Below are 22,792 nucleotides of genomic sequence, written 5' to 3'. Positions count from 1 at the left end.
ATGGTGTTTTGCCTGAACTCTATTTTTTCAGGAGTTCCTGTTTTCTTCTCCTGTGATCACATTTCTGCCTTATCTCCAGGATAGGATTGCACTGTTATTGTCCCCAAGAACCAGAATTCTCTTTGTTTGGTTGAACAAGTTTTTGCCCAGTATGCTAATACCACTAGGGTTTGGTTTTTTTTTTAATGCTGCTCCAGGGAACTATCATTTTCTCAATACTGAGTCCCCTATACCTGTTACCAGAAGTGTTCCACACTTATCAGATTGCCTTTCCAAAGTCAATCACTTAGCTGGACCTCTGCCAATAGTTTGCCACTTGCTTGATCCTCTACTCTTCACCTGTCCCTGTATAGACAACCCTACATTGTTAACATGGCATAGTGGACAGAGAGCCAGACTCCAAGCAAGGAAGACCTGAGTTCAAGTCTCACCTCTGATACATACCAATTGTGTGAACCTGGGCAAGTCACCTCTCAGTGTTCTTGGCAACTCTCTAAGACTATAAATTACAGAAAAGATACCAACTGGCATTGGTAGCAGGAGCTTCCTTATCTGGGAGTTCCCTATATTAATGAAATTACAGGTCTAGTACCTATCCCTTATCCCACAGAGGTTAACTTTAAGTTTACAGATTCCATAAGAGCCTGGTGTCATTGAAAGAGTACTGCATTTGGAACCAGAGGATTTGTTTTCAATTCCTAGCTACCTACAACCTATCTGATCCCAGCTACTTACAACCTATCTGATCTTGGGCCAAGTCACTTACTTCATCTCTGTAAATCTGTAAAATGCTAAACTGTGTGACCTTTTGGATGATCAATTACAAAAGACTTAGCTATTCTCAGCAATACAATGATGTAAGACAATTCCGAAGGACTTAAGATGAAAATTGCTACCCATCTTCCAAAAAAGAACTGATGGAGTCTGAATGCAGATCAAAGCATACTTTTTTTACTTTTTCTTTGTATGTGTGTGTTTTCTTTAACAACATGACTAATGTGGAAATATGTTTTCATGACTACACATATAACCTATATCAAATTGCTTGCCTTTTCAAAGAGGGGGACAAGGAGGGAGGGAGAGAATTTGGAACTCAACATTTTTTAAAATGAATGTTAAAAATTGTTTTTAAATGTTATTGGGAAAAATAAAATATTAACTAAAAATAAAATAAAATATGCATAGTCAATCAAAACAAATTCTCCACCCCCCCAAAAATAATGGTATGAACTTCTGGTTCTAATTCTATGATCGTTTTATCCCATATAAACCCAGGATCCCATATTATATATAACCTTGGACAAGTACTAAATTTAACCTCTTTGGGCCAACTAGATGAGATGTTTTCTGCAGTCCTTCTCAACTCTAAATGCTTATCCCATTTCCTCCATTTTATAGATGGGGAAATTATGTTCAAAAAAATTAAGTAACTACTTCAAGGTTACACAGTTGGAAAAACCAGGCCTTGAGTCTAATCTAACTAGATCAGTGCTCCACACTTATCATGCCTTATAAAAGCCAATGAGGAGGTTGTGGAGCCCAATTCCTAGCTGGTCATCCTTGCAGAACCATTTACCCAGTTTGTCGAGTTCTTTAAACATCTGATCACAGTACCTAGGGCAGATGCTTCTGAAGAAATGTTGTAATAATGCTGAAGTTGACTTATATCTGCTGGTAACTGGCCCTTCATCTTCCCCTCATATAAGCTCTACCTTTGTCCAGTCCCTAAGTAGTCTTGACGACATGTCCTAGAGGAAGCAGGGTTCCATTTTGGAACCTAAGGGACAATAGGGAACTAACAACATTCCAAGACATTGTTTCTAAGGTGGAAAGTTACCTTTGGAAAGATTGCCAATTTGACGTTAACCTGAAGGGCAAACAGTTCAAATGAAAAACAGAGGAGGGTAATCACAGCTAGCTGCACTGCAGAGTATAAGAAAAAGAAAAGGAGCCCATTGGGATGAAATGGGGAGCTTCAAAGTTAAGATTATTTTATCCAATCACTAGATGATTTTTTGAAAAATTATTTTTAAATCTTTGTCCGTCCTTCCCAGTAATGGAATAATGCTGAAATAATCCAGGATAACTAGAAGGAAATTTACGCCTATTTTGTTGCTTCTGTGTTACAATGAAAAATTGCCTTTTTAAAAAAAAATCTCATTCCAGAAGGACTACTTCCCCTCCCAGCTTTTTAAGGAGTTATCTTGTACCTCAGAAAGTTATCTCCAAGGATATCTTTTACAGATGTCTTTCCCAGAAACAGGATTTCACATACATACATCAAGGGGCCTTTCAGAAGCTACTTCCTAGAGGGGTTGGGGTTAGCTATGTGTACAAGCACAAACTAGAGGTGCCTGTAATTAGGGGCAGCTAGGTATTGAAGTGGATAGAGCCTGGAGTAAGGAAAATCTGAATTCAAATCCAGCTTTTGACGATTTCCAGCTTTGTGACCTGGGTCAAGTCATTTAATCTCGTCTGCTTCAGTTTCCTCAACTGTAAAATGTGATAATAGTATCTGTGGATCAAATGAGATAATGTTTGTAAAGTGCTTAGCACATAGTAGTGCTTAATAAATGCTTGTTTCCTTTCCTTCCCCCATTATAGTTCAGATCTTCCTCCAAAAAATACAAAACCCAAACATCAAAACAAAATGTTCTTCCCTGAAATATCCAGAATAGAAGGAGAAAGGAAATATCTACTTGGTTTGAATAACTACCCTCCCTAAACCCATTACTGTAACAGGAGAGAGATCTCTCCTCATTAAAAAAGGTACATAATCCACTAATGAACAACTTGCATTCAAACTAGAAGAAGTTTGCTCAAGTTCCAGGCTCTTCCAATGGGAAAGACTTCCCTGATACCTCTGGGTCTAAGTACTCCCCCCTTACTCCAATTATAGTTAATTAACCATGCAAGTTGTGTCTCACCAAATAGAATGGAATCTCCTTGAAGGCAAGGGCAGTTTTTCATTTTGTCTTTCTATTTTCTAGTGCTTAGAAGCCTTGTTAGTCTATGTGATATATAAAGCACGGGTTGATTTGTCCTTATTCTCAAAGAGGACCATGACATCAGGGAGGTGATGCCCTGACTTGCAAGTGAATTGGATTTAAGTGAGAAGGGCTGTGCCAAGTCACCAGCCTCACTTTCTCCAGAGCCCTCTGGATCCAGTGGGGAGATATAGATCAGGATGACTGGAGATGGCCCTGGACGCAGTGGGAGACCTTGGCTTTTTTAAGTTGAGGTTTTTACCAGATCTTAGTTATACTGAGGCAACACCCATTCAGTGATTAAGGCTAGGTAAGAAATGAGGCAGAAAATGGCCTCTTTACCTAGTTAAAAAAAAATCAATCTGGGAAGGGAAGATCCTTAGGGTTTTTGGACAAAACAGAAATAATTGCTATTTACATTCACTCTGAGCCAATCACAGCCCAAACAAAGACCAAGTGGAGCTTGGCCTGGGACCTACGGTTGGCCAATCAACGAGAGCCAGAATGATTTGGGTTTAAGGTGTGGTCCTTAAGGGAAAAAAAAAATTTCATCAATCAAAATTTACATATGATTTATCAAAATGTATCAAATATCAATCAAAATTTATACTTAATTAATTTGCCATGAAGCATGAGTGGCTATATGTAAACAGGCAATCTTTGTCTTAGCTAAGAACTAGCTCCTGGACTAGTATCTGAGACAAAACTAATCTAAAACCTAACTTCAGCCCTTCACAATAAGATAGTATGCACAGGCTTAGTTTAACGAAGGCTCTTAAATGAATGCAGTGAATTTTTGGCATCTCCAGGCCTCCTCTTTCTTCACTTTGATCAATCAATGGTCCCGAGATTGGACCATTAATTTTAGGATGTATGAGCTGAGCTGCTTCTTACCTCAAGAAAAAGACCTGAAAATTTCTATGATTACGACACTCTTACTCAAGATGAAAAAGTAGGAGAAACTATTATTGATCTAGAAAATCGCTTCCTTTCCCGATTTGGGTCCAATTGTGGCATAGCAGAGCAGTATTGCACATAAGTTTCATAAACCGCAAAGTACAATTCTGACTTTCAATCCCACTTCTGACACTTAATAGCTGTGTTGCCACAGGCAAATTCCTCCTCTTCTCTGGGGATCATATTCAAAGTACCTACACCTTGAGCAGTGTCATGAAATAACATTTATATAGTGCTTTAATGTTTGCAAAGCACTTTACAATTATTATCCCGTTTGATCCTCATAACTCTGGGAGATAAGTGCTATTCCCATTTTATAAATGAGGAAATGGAGGCAGAGAGGTTCTTAGTTACCTAGTGTCACACAGAGTGTCTGAGGCTTTCTTTGGACTCAGGTCTTCTTCCACCACAGAAGGTCCAGTCCTCTCTACACTTTGCTACCTCAATGCCTAGGACGTGGAGATGACCTTGAAACTAGGAAGACCTGGATTTAAATGTGACCTCTAACACATACTATACTTCCTGTGTGACCCTGGGCAAAACACTTAAATTCTTAGAATTCTATGATAATAGTTAGCATTCAAATAGAGCTTTAAGGTTTGAAAATTGCTTTACACCTATTCTCCTCTTTCCTCACAACAGTCCTGAGAATAGGTAGATGCCATCACTATACTTGTTTTATGAGGATAAATGAGGCTGAGAGAAGTTAAGGGACATGGCTAAGGTCACATAGCTAGCAAGGGTCTAAAGCTGTATTTGAATCCAGAACTTCTGACTTTTATTCACTGCACCACTTAGTTCCCTCCTCCCCTAGTCTCTGCAACTATTATAGCCTCTCTACTTTCAAGGTAGTTGGGTGGCACAGTGGACAGTGTGACAGGCCTGAGGAGTCAGGAAGACCTAAGTTCAAATCCAGTCTCAGACACTTAGTAGCTGTGTGACCCTAGGCAAATCACTTAACCCTGTTTGCCTCAGTTTCTTCATCTATAAAATGAGCTGGAGAAGGAAATGGAAAACCACTCCAATATCTTTACCAAGAAAACCCTAAATGGGATCACAAAGAGTTGGACACAACCAAACAACTTTGAAGGCCAAGTACCTTTCTTCTTTCTAGACCCTCACTCCCACCACTTAAGAGTGAATTTTATGCCCCAGAATGCTAACTCTCCAAAGTATTTACATGTTAAGCCTCAGAAGGCCTTGTCTCCTATAAAAGGAATTTCAGCCAGTCAGGAACAGATGAGGGTACACACTCAAACAATAACTAGTATCAGCTATTTTTGCTGAACTAGGTTTTTGTTCTTTAGAAGAGCACTAGGCTAGTGTGTGATGATGAAATAAAATAGAAATAAATGTAAATACAAAAGGCATTAATAAAACTTAAAGGGGCAAAACATCTAGATGGGGTCACTTTGGGGTGGTGGGGAACTTCTTTTGCCTCTGGTATGGCTGTTGAAATGCTTCATTTTGAATTAGCAAACTACCATCCAAGTTCTTTTTGAGCCTGTTTTTAACTTTATTATTTATTTTTGCATTATAGACCCATTGATCAGTCTGGTAAAGCTGATGAACCCTTCCTCAGAATGTTCTTACATGCATAAAATAAAATCTTAGGATTACAATGGAAACCAATTATACTGAAATAAAAATTGGATTTTCCCCATCCAAGTTCACAGACCTCCATTATCCCAAACTAAGAACCCCTGTTTAAGAAGTAGACTTGGTGTTTGCTACAGCCCAGGATTGTTTAGTGTGGGAGTAAACAGGCCCATAAGCTTCACTAATCTGTACCTGAGGCCGACTTTGAAGGAAAAATTAGTTTTGATTTTAGGGTGCGCAGGAGACTGAGCCACAAAGTATCTAGTTTATGGAATGCCTCCCTGGTTTTTTATTTTCCTATCATACCTATACACATTTTAACCCATCCCTTTAGCCCAAAAGACTTTGATGGCAGGAATTCACAGCCCTTTCTTTCTCCCTTTATTTTCTTCCCTACTCTGAACCTGGGTCTCTCCTGCAGCATAGTCACTAAGCCCTCTAGTACTAGGTCACCTAGTAAGAACTGGGTGAGACCTAGGAAGCCAAAGAGGGAGCTCCAGGCTTTTCAAGTGGAGGAAAAAGGGAAGTAATACATGAAAGGAAACTTCACTCCTAGGGGAAGACAGGAAAGTAGAAGGTAGACAACCCTAGTAGTCCAGTTATCATTTCAGCCATGTAAGAGTGTTAAGAAATTGCTTTCATTGACCTTAATCATGGTAGGAAAAGTGAAAAACTAGGAACTGTGATTAAGAGTATCAATTCATGTGAACCATTTACCATTATCCTTGATGCCTCATTACCTTATAGCACACTGATGTACATATATTCCATTAAATAACAACTATTTTGTGAGTTTTGTGAAAGCTATCATGATTTTCTACACCTGCATGTTTAGTGTTCATGCACCCCGGTCATTTGCTCAGAACTTAAAAGATGAGAACACCAGTCACCAGTCCTAACCCCTCTCCTTTTTAATCTTTATTCAAATAATTTGGCACAATTATCGAGGATGTATTTCTGTGATATGGAAAAGATAGGCCTCTTCCTTTATGCTGTGATTCGGCCTTATCAGACTAGGGAAAGCTGAGAATAGTAGTTTATATGAATTATAGTGCAATCAAAATCACTATTTGGTAGACGCTCAAACTTCTTTCAGAACGTCAATTTTAATTCCATCCAAAAGTTGCATTCATTCAGCTATTTAGAGGTACATTCTTAAGTTAATATTCTGGCAGGCCATAACGATGCAGTTTTTAGGATAAGGAAATCCATAGCTACTATATTGAGTTTCCCTTTTGAATAAAGTATTTGTCTAGTAACATGTGCCCTAAATACAGGATATTTGAAAGTTTTAATAACTTCAGACTGCACTAAGACTTTTGGGACACACTGTATTTTTTGGGGCAGAAATCTTAAGGCACAGAATTTTGGGATCTCCAACATACTCCAAAATGGGCAGCTACGTAGTGCAGTGGGTAGAGCACCAGATCTACAGTCAGGAAGACTGCTTTCATTAGCCAGAGCTAATCAAATCTGAGCTCAGACACTTAGCTGTATGACCCTGGGGCAAGTCTCTGTTTGCCTCAGTTCCTCATCTGTAAAAATTAGATGGAGAAGGAAACAGCAAACAACCCCAATCTTTGTCAAGAAAACCCCAAATGGGGTCATGAAGAGTTGGATATAACTGAAATGAATAAACAACAAATCATACTTCAAATGATTAAAACTTTCTTTTTTCATTTAAGTTGAAGTACTAGTTCAATCTTTTAAGCTCTTCTCACTCACCATAAGCATTAATAAATAGTTGGCTTTCAGAACCTGTGAAATAAAACCCAGCTCTCTCAATTGTTATTTAAAAATGATGGCACTGATCCCCTGGTAGTTAAAGTATTTGATTCACTTTAACTAATATGAAGTATTTACTCGAATCATAGGTGCTCATCTTTATTGGGGGATTTGATCAATTTACTGTAATCTTGACCTTAGTAAGTAAATCTAATCATATATTCACCTAAATTTTCCAGGTTCTTTTAAATTAGAGCATTAGAAAATGCCCAGATTATATTATCTCTTGACCCCTATATCTAGATAATTGTATAGATAGATAGATATAACTTTAAAAAAAAAAAAAAAGCCTTCACTGATCTATGAAAAGAATCTCAGGTAGTCAAAAGAGCCTGGATTCTCAATGACTATTTACTTTGGTGACAAGTACACAGTCAAATTTCATCTCAGGTCCTTCTTCCCTTGTCCAGTGCCAGATTAATCTGTTGTTAATATAAAGCATGTTCTGCAGTTACAAGAAAAAAATTAAAAACTAAAATTATTTGAACAGCAAAGTCATGAACAACCACCATGAAGGTTTAATGCACAGTAGGCAAATGTCTGAGTTGAGATATGTAATGAGATGTAATGTGCTATTAGGCAATTTTCTTTAGAGAAGTCACAATGACCTGTTTCAGAAAGATCATCTAGTAAGTCTGCCCACTTCAGGAGTGGGATACCCACTTCATTTGTTTTCATTAACTAGAGTCTGCTCCACCACCAGCCTCCATGTCTTCCCTGAGGTCATCCCCCATAGCCTTCGATGAGTTCTTTCACCTTTACTGTGAGGGAGGGGAAAGACACTCTTTCAAGGTTTGGTTCAAGTGCTGCTTCCTACAAAAGGCCTTTCCCAAGTCCACTAGTTGTTAGTGCCATTATCAACATTACATGGTACATTACTTTGCTCTCTACATTTATCCCCCTGTAGAATGTAAGCTGCTTAAGGGTAGGAGACAATCTTGTTGGTGGCACATCGATTCATGTTCGATCTTGCTCCTTTAAGTCTGACTTGGAATTTTGTTTTTTCACGCTAGTTAAAATGTGCTTGTACTTAACAAATCCATGAGGGATGCACTTATTAGCTCCGTCTTATAGGGGCAAAGAAGTTCAGACAAGTCACTCGCCCAGGATCACCCAGATGTCCCTGACTCTAGATCCAGCACTACTCTAACAGGCAACATGGGGTAGTGCTGTGGTGTCAAACTAAAATCCAGTAAGCTGTGCACAAAGGATCCCTGAGAGTCACCCATTCACTTAGAAAACCACATATCAACATTATCTATGTTCAAATGTATTTGTTTCATTAAACATTTCCAAATCACATTTTAATCCTGGTCTGCAGTCTGGGCTTCATGTTCAAAAGATCTGGTATTGATGATGCAGTATTAGATTTGGGAGTCCGTAACACCTAGGTTCAAATCCTACCTCCCGTTTACCAGCTGTATGTAGGCCCTTGGGGAAGTAACCTGACTTTTGAGCCTCAATTTCTTCATCTAGAAAATGAAAGGTCAGGGGAGGGCCCACTGATGACCTCAGATGTTCCCATTCCCTTCAGCTCTAAATCCACAATCATTTATCATCTCATGATTATACATTAGAGTGCTCTGCCTTATATGTAGTTGTGGACTAAATTGTCAGTCTTATAAAATAAAACAAATAGATTATACTAGCCTGGATTTAGTGTCTAGTCAACATCAAAACATGTCCTTAGACTATTCCTATTAAAAGTATTGCTAAAGCAGAATGGTGGTGGCTGCCACACGAACAATTAGATTTGCTCTAGTTCTGTCACCCTAGGGGCCAACAGAAGAAATCACATGAAGGTGGGGAGTTAATGGGGCAAATTTAGGTTTCATGTAGAATATAACTCTCCAATTCAGAAATCTCTCTTTATGTCTAAGAAAAGGCAGGGTGTGTGTGTGTGTGTGTGTGTGTGTGTGTACTATTATTTACACTTTGACATTCATTCACGCTGTCCACCCACATAGAATAACCATCAAAGATTTCCTAATTTTGACAAGGTAGGCACCTGAAACAAGAAAAAACAAATCTTAGAAGATTACTGGGAAGGAACAGGAGACAGTAGCAGCTCTGCTACTGTTTACAAAAATGTTAAATAAGCACTAGTGTACCTAAAGCTCTCAGCCAACTTTTCCATCTCATCTTTCCAACAAAAGTCAATGAGGAAGGTACCTCTAGGTCAGCAAAATGGGGCAGAGATTTAACCAAAGTTACATGGCTCATGAATAGAATTTGAACCCAGGTCTGATCCCATATCCAGAATTCCTTGCTATTATACCATGCTGCCTTTCCCCCTCCCCCCTTTTCTTTTGGTGAGGCAATCGGGGTTAAGTGACTTGCCCAGAGTCACACAGCTACTAAGTACCAAGTGTCTGAGGCTGGATTTGAACTCAGGTCCCTCCTGACTCCAAGGCCAGAGCTCTATCCACTACACCATGTAGCTGCCCCTATGCTGCCTTCTCTACCTAAAAAGTTTTCATTAATCACTTTCTAAGAAAAAAATGCCAAGTATTTTCTAAAATATTCTGTGGAAGCTAGAAAGGCCAACATTTTGGTTCTCCAAGCTAAAAATTCAATCTTTTCTAGTGCTTACCATTAATGCTAAGTTAGTTTCAGTCTACTGGTGAAGATAAAGATAATTAATAGGTAACAATGAATACTGTTGAATATGAATAGGAAATTGAAAATGAAAATGAAATAATGAAGTAGAAGTGCTTAAAGGGTCCTTAATTTTGGTAAGAAGGGTTAAGTGACTAAGCCCCTCACCACTCCTACTACAGTACTAATTAATTTCCTGAATTCCTCTAAGCATTAAGACCCCTTCTTATTTAGGACCCAAACTCCCCACAGTTCCAATGAGATGTCAACTTTGGCATCTTCTGCCCTAGATCTGAGTAAGAATAACTCATCAATTACAAAGATCCATTCCATAGATTAAAAGAAAAAAAAACAAACAAACATACTGGGCAGTCCATCAGGTAGAAGTTAAGAAAGAGACAGCGATCTTGAGCCATAACTATATCTGAAATGTTTCCAATCTTTCACTATTAAAAACCATTTGAGTAGTTTTTGAATATGCAGCTGTCCCATAATTTAACCAGCCAGCTTCATGCTTTAACAGGTATGTGCACAAGAACAAATTTGATAAGCTTTATAGAAGGCCAGACACAAAGCACGTACAACAAACAGCATGAATCTGAGGATATATATTAGTAAGAAACTTTTTATTACTTTTCAATATTATTTAGAACAAAAAAAATGTTTTAAGGTCAAAATAAAATTGCCAAAGCACTCACATAACTGGAAGAGGGAAAGGCGAGAAATAGTAAGAAACCCCAATCTAAAAAGGGCCCCAACAAGTATACTAGTTATGGCAATAGTTTTTTTATGATGGTTTATTTATTTAATACAGTTGCTTAGCCAGAATAGACTGTAGGGCTACTTCTAGCTCCAGCAAATCCTTAAGTAGTTGTATTGTTTAGCAAGTTCTAGTCAGGCTCTGACACCCAATTCTCCCATTTTTGCATATCAAAGAAGAACTTGACAGCCAGCCAGATGAGCACTGGAAATTCTCTACTGTGAGCTGCCAAAACCATTTAAAATTTAAACTCCATTCTCCCATTCTTTAGCAAGTTTAAGGCTGAGATTTCTCTAAAACTGGGAAAGTATGGCGTTCATTAGCTCTACCCCTCCCCAATTTTGCATGATTTGCAGCATGATACTTTTAACTTAGAAGAGTCACGGTGTCTAGCTGGCAGAAGAATATAATGTCATGTAAAAGGTTAAGCTGTGCTGCGTTCATGCTGTTTGTCCTCGTGGCTGGATGTTTCTCGACTTTCACTTTGGTGGTCAGCAATCCGAGATTCAGACAGCTGAGGATAAAAGGGACCTACCAGCCAGTTGAGAGGAGTGTTGTTAACAAGATAATCCATCATGTCATCTAAAGACTCCTTCATTTTCTGCAGCTGCCCTTTGCTGGAACTGAGGAGACCATCCGATACTTCCTTAAAGGAAGTGGCATTTCGAAATACTGAGTAGACTTCACCAGCCATTGACCCAACATGGTGGGCTTGGTCTTGAATATTCTGGGGTAGCCCCTGGATATTGGACATAAGAGTAAGGCAGGTGGTCTGGAGCTGCTGTGTCAGGTTCCGAGCTATAGCCAGAGTCTGGGATTCAATATGCTAGGGAAGGGGAAGGGGGAAGGAAGAAAGAAAAAAGAAACAACTCAAATTAATCTGCTATGGATCACTTTGTTCTTTGGAAACATAAGAGAATGACATAACACATATTAAAAGAAATACATTTGAATACATATTATAAAGAAAACCTGGAGTTCCTCCTTAACAATGGGAAGCAATAATCCATGGAGGAACATAAATAAGCAGAAAGTAAGCTGTTGGACCCATAGAACCATTATCTTATATGTACAGAAGACCAAAACTAAGGGAGAAACTCCAAAGTGGCAGTGTCAACAAAAGTGTATGAAACTTTAGTATTAGAGTACACAACCCTCCAGAAAAAGCTATAGAGAAATTAGATTATATGAATTACATTATTTACTAGGGAATTTTCTAATAAAACATCTTTGTTTTACTCCGAGTTGTCATTTACCTCAGCACAGTGGGATTCATCACTGTCATCATGGCCTATACTCCTCTTCCATTCCAGCCATGAGAGATACAGCTTATCCTGGGCATCCTGTAGTTTTTGGTTGGCACTATTAACATTCTTCCTGGCAAACTCTATCTGTATTGCACAGGAATGGAAACAGACATTTTAGAGTAGAAACAGGATTATCATGAACTCAGGAATCCACTAAGAGGTCAGGCATTAATGTTTATGAACCTTAAAAATGAAAGTTTATACCAAAGATTTAGATACACAGGGGGTGGAGGTGAAGGGAGGCCCTGAAGAAATGTTAGAAGTTCAATAAATTTGGGGGCCTTATATAAAAGGTTAGCTAATCCAGTCCTTTTCAATTTTTTGGGGGGGAGTGGCGCCCTGTGGTGGTGGGGGAGAAGGAAGAAATTTCATGTAATCTAGGAAGAAATAGAGTGATTTTCTAATTAAGCGATTTTGGGTTACAAGAAGCCTTAGAAGTCTAGTGATGCAGTTGAAGACCAGAGAATAGAAAAATTTTATAGACAGGCAAGATTGATGTCCAGTCCAGTTTTCTTTCTGCTAAACTATGCTTCCTCCTACCTGTATCTTTTGAGGCACTCAAAAGTATTTCACTAAAATAGTTTATTGGTGATATAATAATCCATAAAATTCACCACCACTGTTTACATAAATTAAGGACAGACATAAAAGATATTAGCATACAAAACAACAAGACAGACACTGAAGTAAGCTTTTTAAAGGGTTACAAGGGTATCTAGAATAGTTTTCATATGAATTATGATTAGGATTCATCAGAATTCATAATGCTGCCTGTTCCACAGTTTAAATTTAAACGTGGTAGAGTGGCAACAATTTGGTATATATGTTTTTGGGTTTTTTTTGGTAAGGCAATTGGGGTTAAGTGACTTGACCTGAGTCACACAGCTAGTGTTATGTGTCTGAGGCTGGATTTGAACTCAGGTCCTCCTGACTCCAGGGCCAGTGCTCTATCCACTGCACCACCTAGCTGCCCCGTATATATGTTTTAAGAATACTACCTAAGTCATTCATTAACAATATATTTATTTAACATTAACTCAGGTAAAAAAAAAAAGAATGTATTCCAATCCAGTCCATAGGTATTTGTTCCAATTGACATAGAATAAGGGCAAGTGGTCACTTTAAGTGGCGTAAGTACCAATTATACCAAAAAAAAAAATCTGATTAGCTGAAGTATATAATACCATGAAGCAGTCTCCAATAGTTAAAGTGGTCAAAAGATATGAAAAGTTTTTAAAAGATGAGTTAAATGATAAACGACCATTTACAGACATGCTAAAAATAACAAAAATAAAAGGCAAATTAAGATGACTGTAGTTTTGCTATAAACCACAGAAATTCACAAAGATAAAAATGGCAAAATACTAATACTGGACTGTCTGTGGGAAGACAAACACTGATGTGCTGTGAGTAGATCTATGAAAGGCCCAACCATTCTGGAATTAATTATATAGGAAAGTGGCTTATTCCTGTACCTTTTGATTCAGCAAGCCTGCTACTGGGTATAGCCCAAAGAAACCAAAAGCCAAAATAAAGGTCCAATACATACCAAAATGCCTAGATCACTCAATGGTAGCAATGAATAAGAAACAAAGTGCATGTTCACTGCCTGGGGAATTGCTCAATGTAATGAAATATTATTGTGTAATAAGATATTACTAATGAGCAATTCAGAGAAATGTGAGTAGGCTTGTATAAACTGATAAAGAGTAAAACAAGCAGAACCAGGAATACATATGCAATGCCCTGTAACAATGCAAATTAAATGATCACTAGAATTAAGTTAAACTCTTGACTAACTTAGGAAAAAAAAAATAAGGCCCCAGAGAAGAGATAATGAAACGTAAATACTTTCCCACTCCCAGAAGAGAAGTAGGGTGTTCAAAGGAAAAAAATATCTGTATCATCATCAGATGTGGTCACTATAGTGAATGTTGTTGCTAAAGAACTTTGCTTTATAAAAATGATTCAATCTGGAATTGAGGAGGGACAGAGGTAAGGTAGCAAAAGGTATAGATACAGTTTTGAGCAATTTTGGAAGTCTGTTACCCTTCATGGGTTAGCCTACCTACTAGAGTATCCTGCCCAAGCACTTTTTCTCCATACCATATTTTTCTTTTTGATTAACATTTTTTTAAAAAGCAAATAACCTGGGGGCTTTGGGAGGAGAAGCCTTTTGTGCCTCCCAGACTACATGGCCTCTAGTTGCCAGAGATCCAGGTAAATCGAGGCCTGTTAATGGTTCAGCTGAATTATGGGTTAAATAACAGGTTCCTGTGACCTGTCCTGAGCATACAAGCAGCGTTTATAGTCTGCTAAGAATTGAAGCAAATTCCAAAAACTCACATTAATTTTGAAATTTAATCTGGTTTTTTTTTTTCAGTGAGGCAATTGGGGTTAAGTGATTTGCCCAGGGTCACAAAGCTAGTAAGTGTCTGAGGGCAGATTTGAACTCAGGTCCTCCTGACTCCAAAGCCAGAGCTCCATCCACTGCGACACCTAGGTGCCTCTAATCTGTTTGTAAACTGGGGTTTGTCTAACAGAAAATAAAGTAGCTAAGTACAGGTATACATCTATCCCTAAATTCTTCCCAACAGTCTGATGCAATCAGACTGCAATCAAGTTTTTCCAATAAGCAACAAGTATTTAAGTAGTACCTATGGTGTGCTAGCCTTTCAGAATACCAAGACAAAACACAAAAATCCATAATTCCTGTCTTTAAGAAGCTTATATTTTAATAAAAATAATATGGGGATGGGGGTAGGAGAAGCATAGGTAGTAGCATTTGACCTGAGTTTTGCAAGAGGTGAAAATTTTAAGAGGAATAAAGAAAATGGGAGCCGGGTGAGATAATGGAGAGACCCATGGATATACAATGGATAGATGGGTTGGGGAAGGTAGACTGCCTATGCAGAGGCACGAAGATGCACCATGATGAATGAAGAGCAACAAACTGGCTAAGCTTGGTTGGACTGCAGCACAGAGTGAACTGGCAGTGCTAGTTTGGAGGCAGATTGTCAAGTGCTTTAAATATAAGAGAAATTTTGTATTTGATCCTAGAGGCAACAGGACTGAAAATGGAGTTACCCATGGAAGTAATTCCACCCTACCCCTACCCACCCTCCCAACTAGTTTATTAATTATAGCTAGAGAACTTATTTTTGTTTTGTTTTGTTTTTGGCTAGGCAATGGGGGTGACTTGCCCAGGGTCACACAGCTGGTAAAGCGTTATGTGTCTGAGGCTGGATTTGAACTCAGGTCTTCCTGAATCCAGGGCCAGTACTCTGTCAACTGTGCCACTTAGCTGCCCCCTACAGAACTTATTAAAAGAAGCTTTTACCAGATTCATAGTGTTATGCAGCTGAGAAATGGTCTCTTGGCCTTTGTGTTTGGCTTCATTAACCCTGCTTAAGGCCTGCTGGTAGGCACGTGAGCGGAGTTTGGTGGACAAAGATCCCAAACGAACATAGTAACTTGGTTTCTGAACCACATCGAACCCTTCAACTTTCTTTGCTTCTTTTTCTGAAATGAGAGATTAGGGAGGGATGAGAAGAGTCTAAATTAGTTTCACTGTCAGTCTGCAGGAACTGTGTATATTTAAGATCACAGGACTGAAATGTAGTTGAATGCCCTCATTTTAGGGATAAATAAAACAAAAGTCCAGGAATTAAATGACCTATCACACTCAGTAAACACAGGCCTAGGAACTGAACCCAAGTGTTCCAACTCCATAACAACAATAATGATAGCTAGCATTTATATAGTGTCTACTACGTGCCAGGCACTGTGTGTTGTGTGTGCTAAGCTTTTTATAAATATTTCATTTGATCCTCACAACAACCCATTCAAGATAGGTGTTATTATCCTCATTTATAGTTGGGGTAACTGAAGCAAAACAGAGTAACTTGCTCAAGGTCACACAATGTGCCCAAGTCACATTAAGAGAGTTGCCCAAGGTCACATAGCTGGAAAGTGTCTGAGATCAAGTGTGAACTCAGGTTAAGTCTTCCTAACTCCAGGCTAGTTGCAGCACTATGTTAATAATTAGTTGAGTTAGACCACTATGTAATTCATAGGAATCATAATCCACTCCTATTCCACCCCTACTACTCCCCGCCCCCCAAAATTCAACTCTATATTTATTTGTACAATTTGGAGTTTTAAAATCACCCAAAACTTTTAAAAGAAGCTTCTCTAAGGTGGTACCAATAAGAGTTGATCTTACCTAGTTCCTCTTCGGTGAGCGGAAGATACTGATCCACAAGGAATTCTGACTTGCTAAGTGCATTTTCAACTCCATTATTCACCATCTGTACCATGCGACTTCCCAAAACAGTGTTGATACTTCCATTCACTACAGACTTGGTCATTTCCACACTGTCGTTAACTGCTCCTTTTGTTCTGCCCACAACTCCATTAATAGTGTGAGTCACAGAATCCTTGGCACTGGTCACAGTTGTTGTCACAGCATCCTTTGCACCAAATACCACACCTTTGGCATTGGCAACAACCTAGAAGAAGAGGAGAGTCATTTGACTTCAAGTTAAAGATGCTTCTTCTCCATGTATGAGAAGGGAGGCTAGAAAAAGACAGACTGGAGGTCATGGTGGGAGAGACATGATAGGAGACTGATCAGACAAATTTCAGAGTTAGATTCTTAAAGATAACAAAGTGAGATCTCTCCCTGTGGGTGATAGACCTACATACAGGACTACAAAAGAATCCACTAGCTCTTAGGCCAAGATTCTTAACCTAGGGTCCATGAACTTTTAAAAATATATATTTTGATATGTTTTGCATGACTTCATATGTATAATGGGTATTCTATTTCTTGCCTCCTCAACAGGTAAGAAAGAGACAGAAGGGAAAGAATTTGTAAATAAAAATGATAACTATGTTTTGATATAATCAGCTTCTTTCATTGCCCTTTGTATTTTATGCATCTAAAAACATTCTGAGAATGTCTATAAAGAATGTATCTATAAGCTTAAAACTGTTAAAGGGAGGCAGCTAGGTGAAACAAAGGATAGCACTGGGCCTGAAATCTGGAATACCCCAGTTCAAATCCAGCCTCAGACACTTACTGGCTGTATGACACTGAGTAAGTCATTTAACTGTCTGCTTCAGTTTCCTCAACTATAAAATGGGGATAATAGCACCTCCCCCAAACCCAGCCATTTTGAGAAATAAATGAGATAATATTTGTACAGTGCTTCGAACAAATCAGGTGCTTCATAAATTATTTTCCCCTTTGCTTACCCATGACACAAACAAGGTTAAGAAGCACCATTCTGTAGTCTAGAAGATGCTCCTACTTCCCTTATGCCTATGTACTAGATCATACACCAGTCTCTATATAAGACCATAGTTCTAGAAGATGGATTCTCATTCTCCCTTGTCTAGGAAGAATCCAAGTTAGGAAGCTAAGAAGGTCCTTCTACCTTTCATGTCAGTGAGATAAAAATTTTAACATAAGGGGAAGAGAGCTAAAAAGAGTACTGACCTGACAACATACTAAAAACAGGTATTACATTGCAAAGGAAGTATTTTTTTTTGAGATTAAGAGAAGAAATGTTTAACAGCCTCTGTTATTTAGAAAATCAAGTGTTGGATGCTTCATCGGCATGGAGTTGACACTATTTCCTAAGTTCAATCAGTGGCACAATGGATAGGGTGCTGGGCCTGAAGTCAAGAAGACTTTCATCTTCCTGAGTTCAAATCTGACCTCAGATACTATCTGTATGTCCTTGGGCAAGTCACTTAACCCTGTTTGCCTGTTTCCTCATCTGTAAAATGATCTGGAGAAGGAAATGGCAAACCACTCCAGTATCTTTGCCAAGAAAACCCTAAATGGGGTCACAAAGAGTCAGACAAGACTGAAACAGCTCAACAACAAAAGCTCAACAAGCTTCATTCAAGTCCAGCCCTGATGAGAGTCTAAAAGGCTCATCCCCAGGAGATTGGCCACCAAAATTCCAATCCATTTAAAGTATAGAGGAACTGTGTTCTTCACTGGTGAAAGTATTCTCATAATGCAGGCTATGAGGACTCCTCAGCCAGGTTAGGTTAGAAAACAAAACTAACCAAAGAAACCACTGTCAAACATTTCTATGATACTTTTAAGGTTTATGAATTATTTTCTAGTTGAGACCTGCAGTTCTATTGACATAGGGAACTCCCTGTAAGGAACCCTTTCTACCAGGAAGCATTCCGAAGCTTAAACTTTCAGTCTCCAGCAACTTGCTAAGACCAAGTGAATTGTTTGGGGTCACAGAGCCATCATGTTGCAGAAGCCACACTTGAACCCACGTCTTTCGACCCAGAGACCTTAAAGGCTCTATTACATATCATGTCTTCATATCACAGTAGAATGGGGAATTTGTCTATGTAAGCCATTAAGAAGATCAGGTCCCAGCTCTTGATTCTCTACTTCCAGGGAGGTAAGATGTATAGTTATCCCACAGGCCAAGTGCCTACACACCATCCTCTGAAATAGTTTGACTCTGGCTTTTGAAAAGCTCATAGCCAAACAATTTGGTCAATAGTACAACATTCCTATACAGCAAATCAGGTAAAAGTATCTCTACTCAGAGGAACTGAGGTATAAAAATCCAAGTAACCATTGAGCTAGTTGTCAGAGACAAAATATAAACAGAAGCCAAAACCCATTATAAATCAATTTCTATGAGACGTATAATCTCTTCTTTTTTTTAAATATACTTTAAGTAGGCTGTACAAGATGCAAAAATATGCAAAATGTAGGACATCGACTCAGTCCAATCACTCATCATGTTGCCATAAAAAAAGTGTATTTTGTCCTATTATCTTATAGTCATTTTAAAAATTGACTTTTTTTTATTGCTAGTTTTTTTTTAATTTTCCCCACAAGGAATTTATACTAGAAGCAAAGAGACATTCAAGCAAAGAACCTTGCTCTGTTTAAGACATTTATTTAGTCATTCAAAGACCAAGAGTAGATGAGCTTTAAAAAAAAAAATCACTTTGGGTACCTTTGAATCCATTAATCACCTTAAAGGCTATTGAAGAAAGCTGGTGATTTTTCCAGCTGGGAGAAGAATAATTTAACTAGCTTAGATACCTTTGACTTCAGGGTCAATTACAATAATTAGGCTGAGAAAAACAGTCTGGCTATGCTGGGCCAAGCAGAGACCCCTTTTCCAAACAAACTTATTAGTAGTTGGATTGAGCTTAACATTTAAAAACTCCAAATAAATCCTTCTCAGATTAGAAACTATCTGGAAACATCTAATAGTAAGACTTTCAACAGCTTAGTCTCAAAATAAAAGTCCAAATTCATGTTAGGTGAAAATGAGTTAGATTGCCTCAAGGCCACATGGGGTCCTCTAGGTCCTCAAGTGTGGCCCTTTGACTGAATCCAAACTTCACAGAACAAATCCCCTTAATAAAAGGATTTGTTCTGTAAAACTTGGACTTAGTCAAAAGGCTGAACCCAAGGACCTAGAAACTAGATTAATGATTAATAGCTTTTGCCACTGCATTTTTCAAAATTAAAGGTGTAAGATCAAATTCACAGGGAAAAATGAATGTGGTCTAGAAATTGAATCAAACCTATAAGGCTTTATTCACAACTGTAGTGCTACAAATAATATATTTTTAATTTTAAATAATTCTAGGAGCTGGTGGTGAAAAAGGTCACTCCAAGACCTATTAAGCACCAACTATGAATAAGACTTTGGACTTTGTGCTAGGAATATAGAGATGATAACTTGTTCTCTTAAGAAACTTATGTTTCTGGGAGAGGGGAGATTATTAGGGGGAGAAAGGGAAGGAGGAAGAGACATGTATGTATATGAATACCTCCTCCCTTATACCTAGGTAAATAAAGAGGAGTAGACAAGGCAGAACTGAGTTTGAAGATGAAGGGTTATTTTCAGTCGTGGGTGTTAGTTGAGTTACAGCAGAGAGAATGCAAAGGAAGGATTCATGGAAAGTAGTAGCAAAGTTGGGCCTTGAAATAAGAGGAAAAAAAGTCAAGACTAACCTAAAAACAAGCTGGAGGGGAAAGGCATGAAAGGCAGAATGAAAAAGGAGCGAGGAAGTTCCATTTAGCTAGAATTAATGACAGTAGTGAGTATGCTGGATAGTTCTTACTTGGAGCCATATTTCAGGGACTCCAGAATGCCAAAATCAAGAGTCTATTTTGAATAGAAGTTGATCAGATAAAGAATATGATTATGATGATAAATTAGAAAAAAAAAACACTTGGAAACAACAATGTTGAGGAGGAATTCAAAAGGGGAATAGGCCATAGGCAAGAAGATTTGGTTAAAAGGCCATACAGAGGACTAGAGATGAAGGCCTGAGTAAGGTGACCATTTTGAGAATGGATATCAAAAATACTGCAGAGATAGAACTGATAAGATTCAGCAACTAATGTACAAAATGAAGGAGAAGAACTGAGACAATATATTTCATACAGAGATGTTAACCTAAGATTATAAATCTGAGCAAATGGGGAAAGGGTGTTAACATCAACAGAAACAGAAATTGGGGAGAAGAGTTCATTCCCATTTTGGACACATTCCTGGAAATTCAAGATATATATATTTTTGAGCATGTAGTCAAAACAATGAACTGAGGCTAGATAGCTATAATTCGGAGTCATCTGCAGAGGTGACAACTACAGTTATGGAACACATGAGATCATCGAAGGAGATAACAGAGAGAAGAAAAAGTCAAGAGACAGAAGCTTGAAACCCACATGTGTGGGTTTAGAAGTGAGACACTAGCCAAGCAGATAGAAGGAATGAGTTTAAGAATGTAATGGGAAGAGAAAGGATGAAAGGTTGGTCCTAAATGTCTTACCATCAAGGTCAAGGAAGATGAAAGGGAAAAAAAAAAAACATTGGATTTAATGCTAGTAAGAGACTGTAAAAAGCTGGATTAATACAGTGGTAGGCTTCTAGAAACTAGATTCCAAGAGGCTAAAGGATGCATGCTAGTGAGGAAGCAGAGGTAATGAGTACAGGTCAGCTGCCCCTTACAAATGCACTTTTTCTACTTTCTGTCCGCCTTCCTTGTGAGTTTTCTTTTCACAGGCCTGTATTGGCCCTTTCTAATCCATCACCTTTAAACCACAGTAAGCTAGGAAACCAAAAGCCAAGTCCAGTAGAGCCAAAATGATAAATAAGCTTTTAGTAAGGACTTGAGCAATCTGTGCATAGACGGCATAAGTGTCCCTTGCACAAACTTTGTGACCTCTCTTCTGCCTGTTCTGAGGTTTCTCATTTACTGCTAACTTCCAGGTTCTAAATTATAGAGAATGTCAGGGAAGTGACCTTCATGTGAGGAAGATATTGTACTTCATTTGGCAGGAAAGGAAGCCTTCTGTTCCAGCATACTGTGGAAACTTCTGAGAAACAGGCTATAACCTGGGTCCATAGGTTTAGGGTTTTCTTTTGCTTTATTTTTTTGATTCCTGAAAACCTGGTTAAGAAGTACTTGGTATATTTGAGCATCTCAAAGAGATGCACACAGAAAGGTCACCTGGTTATAGGATTTCTTTAAACGGGGGATCTTTCATAACTACTCTAAAGATTGTCAGAGGGATAATTAACAGTCTAAAAATAGCAATTGCATGTAGGTCTCAGGACCTTATCTATTTCAGAAGACACTAGAAATATATTGATCAACTGATGCTCAAAGTTATTAGGACAATACACTTTCAGACTTGGCCAATGTGTCAAATTGTGTACTTATAAAAGGAGAGCTTTTATTTTGGGCTTGTGAGTGGGAAGATAAGGATATAAATATCAAAGAGAAGAGAATACAAAAGGAGGTTCATAAGAACAGCAGCACTGGAAATACCTAAGTTAATTTATGCTATCATATGCAATCCTTTTCTGTTCTTTGTATAAGGAAATATAAACATATGTAAAATTCACAACAATTTTTAAATTATTAAGATACAGATTGTTAAAAAAACTCATATGAAAGATCATAAAATTAAGAATGGGATGGAACCTTAGAGTTCATTTTTGTACTGCCACCTTTTTGTTTTAGAGGAAACAGAACTAGACAGTAAAAAAATTTCCTAAGGATCTTGAGCAATTCAGTAGGACAGCCCAGGTTCTAATCTAACTCAAACATCAAGTCTTCTACGTGGCAATTATACACATATAATATTCGGGGTTGTATAACAAAGTGGCAGGGCCCTAGAAACACTAGTCCTATAGTATGCCATACTTTCTTCAGGGAATAGTCTTAGTCACAATGGATGTGACATTCCTATTTAAGGCATTGTATTTACCACTTACTATTTATTGTTCTTTTGGGACAAATGGAATAAATATATTTAAAGCAAGTTTGTCACTCTTCCAGATAAAATTTCTTGGAGATTAGGTTTCACATGTTGGTATCATGTTTTTTTAAACAAGGGAATGACTATCTTCTTCTCTTGATAGCAAAGTTGTTTAGTTCTACTTTTGACAGAGATTATGAATATTTGATACTTTTCCTTTAAATCTACTAACATTTTCTAAAAATATGTTCTATACTGTTGAACAAAAAGTAAAGTTTAAAATAGTCACCAAATTAATTGTAACTGACATATCTAAAGTTACATAAGCAGTTGACTATCAGATTTTTTTCTTAAGATAACCTTTCATCCAGAGTTTAATGCTCCCTCATTCCTTCTGCTGTTGCCAACCATTCATCCACTGTCTTGTTATGCTGGGCCTCTATAAGGACCACAAAGTAACTACGATCCTGAAACAACACCACTACTGCCACTACAGTGCTTGACCAACACTATACCG

General features: G+C 38.1%; 1 protein-coding gene across 3 annotated transcripts in view; it reads right to left on the bottom strand.

Moving 5' to 3' along the window:
- Positions 1-22,792, bottom strand: part of PLIN2 (perilipin 2) — a 34,151-nt gene that overhangs the window by 5,901 nt on the left and 5,458 nt on the right. The window contains exons 5-9 of one of the 3 annotated variants that reach the window (XM_027862834.1): positions 16,219-16,504; positions 15,334-15,515; positions 11,943-12,077; positions 11,222-11,512; positions 8,583-9,336 (exon numbers count right to left, since the gene is read on the bottom strand). In XM_027862834.1, coding sequence (XP_027718635.1) covers positions 9,304-9,336; positions 11,222-11,512; positions 11,943-12,077; positions 15,334-15,515; positions 16,219-16,504 — 927 coding nt within the window. In that variant the 3' untranslated portion in view covers positions 8,583-9,303. Of the gene's footprint in view, positions 1-8,582; positions 9,337-10,707; positions 11,513-11,942; positions 12,078-15,333; positions 15,516-16,218; positions 16,505-22,792 lie in introns of those variants that run through there. The other 2 variants (XM_027862832.1, XM_027862833.1) reach the window with 2 other exon arrangements.

The sequence above is a fragment of the Vombatus ursinus genome, unplaced genomic scaffold (genome assembly GCF_900497805.2).
Source record: "Vombatus ursinus unplaced genomic scaffold, bare-nosed wombat genome assembly UNPS02014770.1, whole genome shotgun sequence".
In the NCBI taxonomy this organism is placed as follows: Eukaryota; Metazoa; Chordata; class Mammalia; order Diprotodontia; family Vombatidae; genus Vombatus; species Vombatus ursinus.
This window is presented reverse-complemented; position numbering and strand designations above follow the sequence as displayed.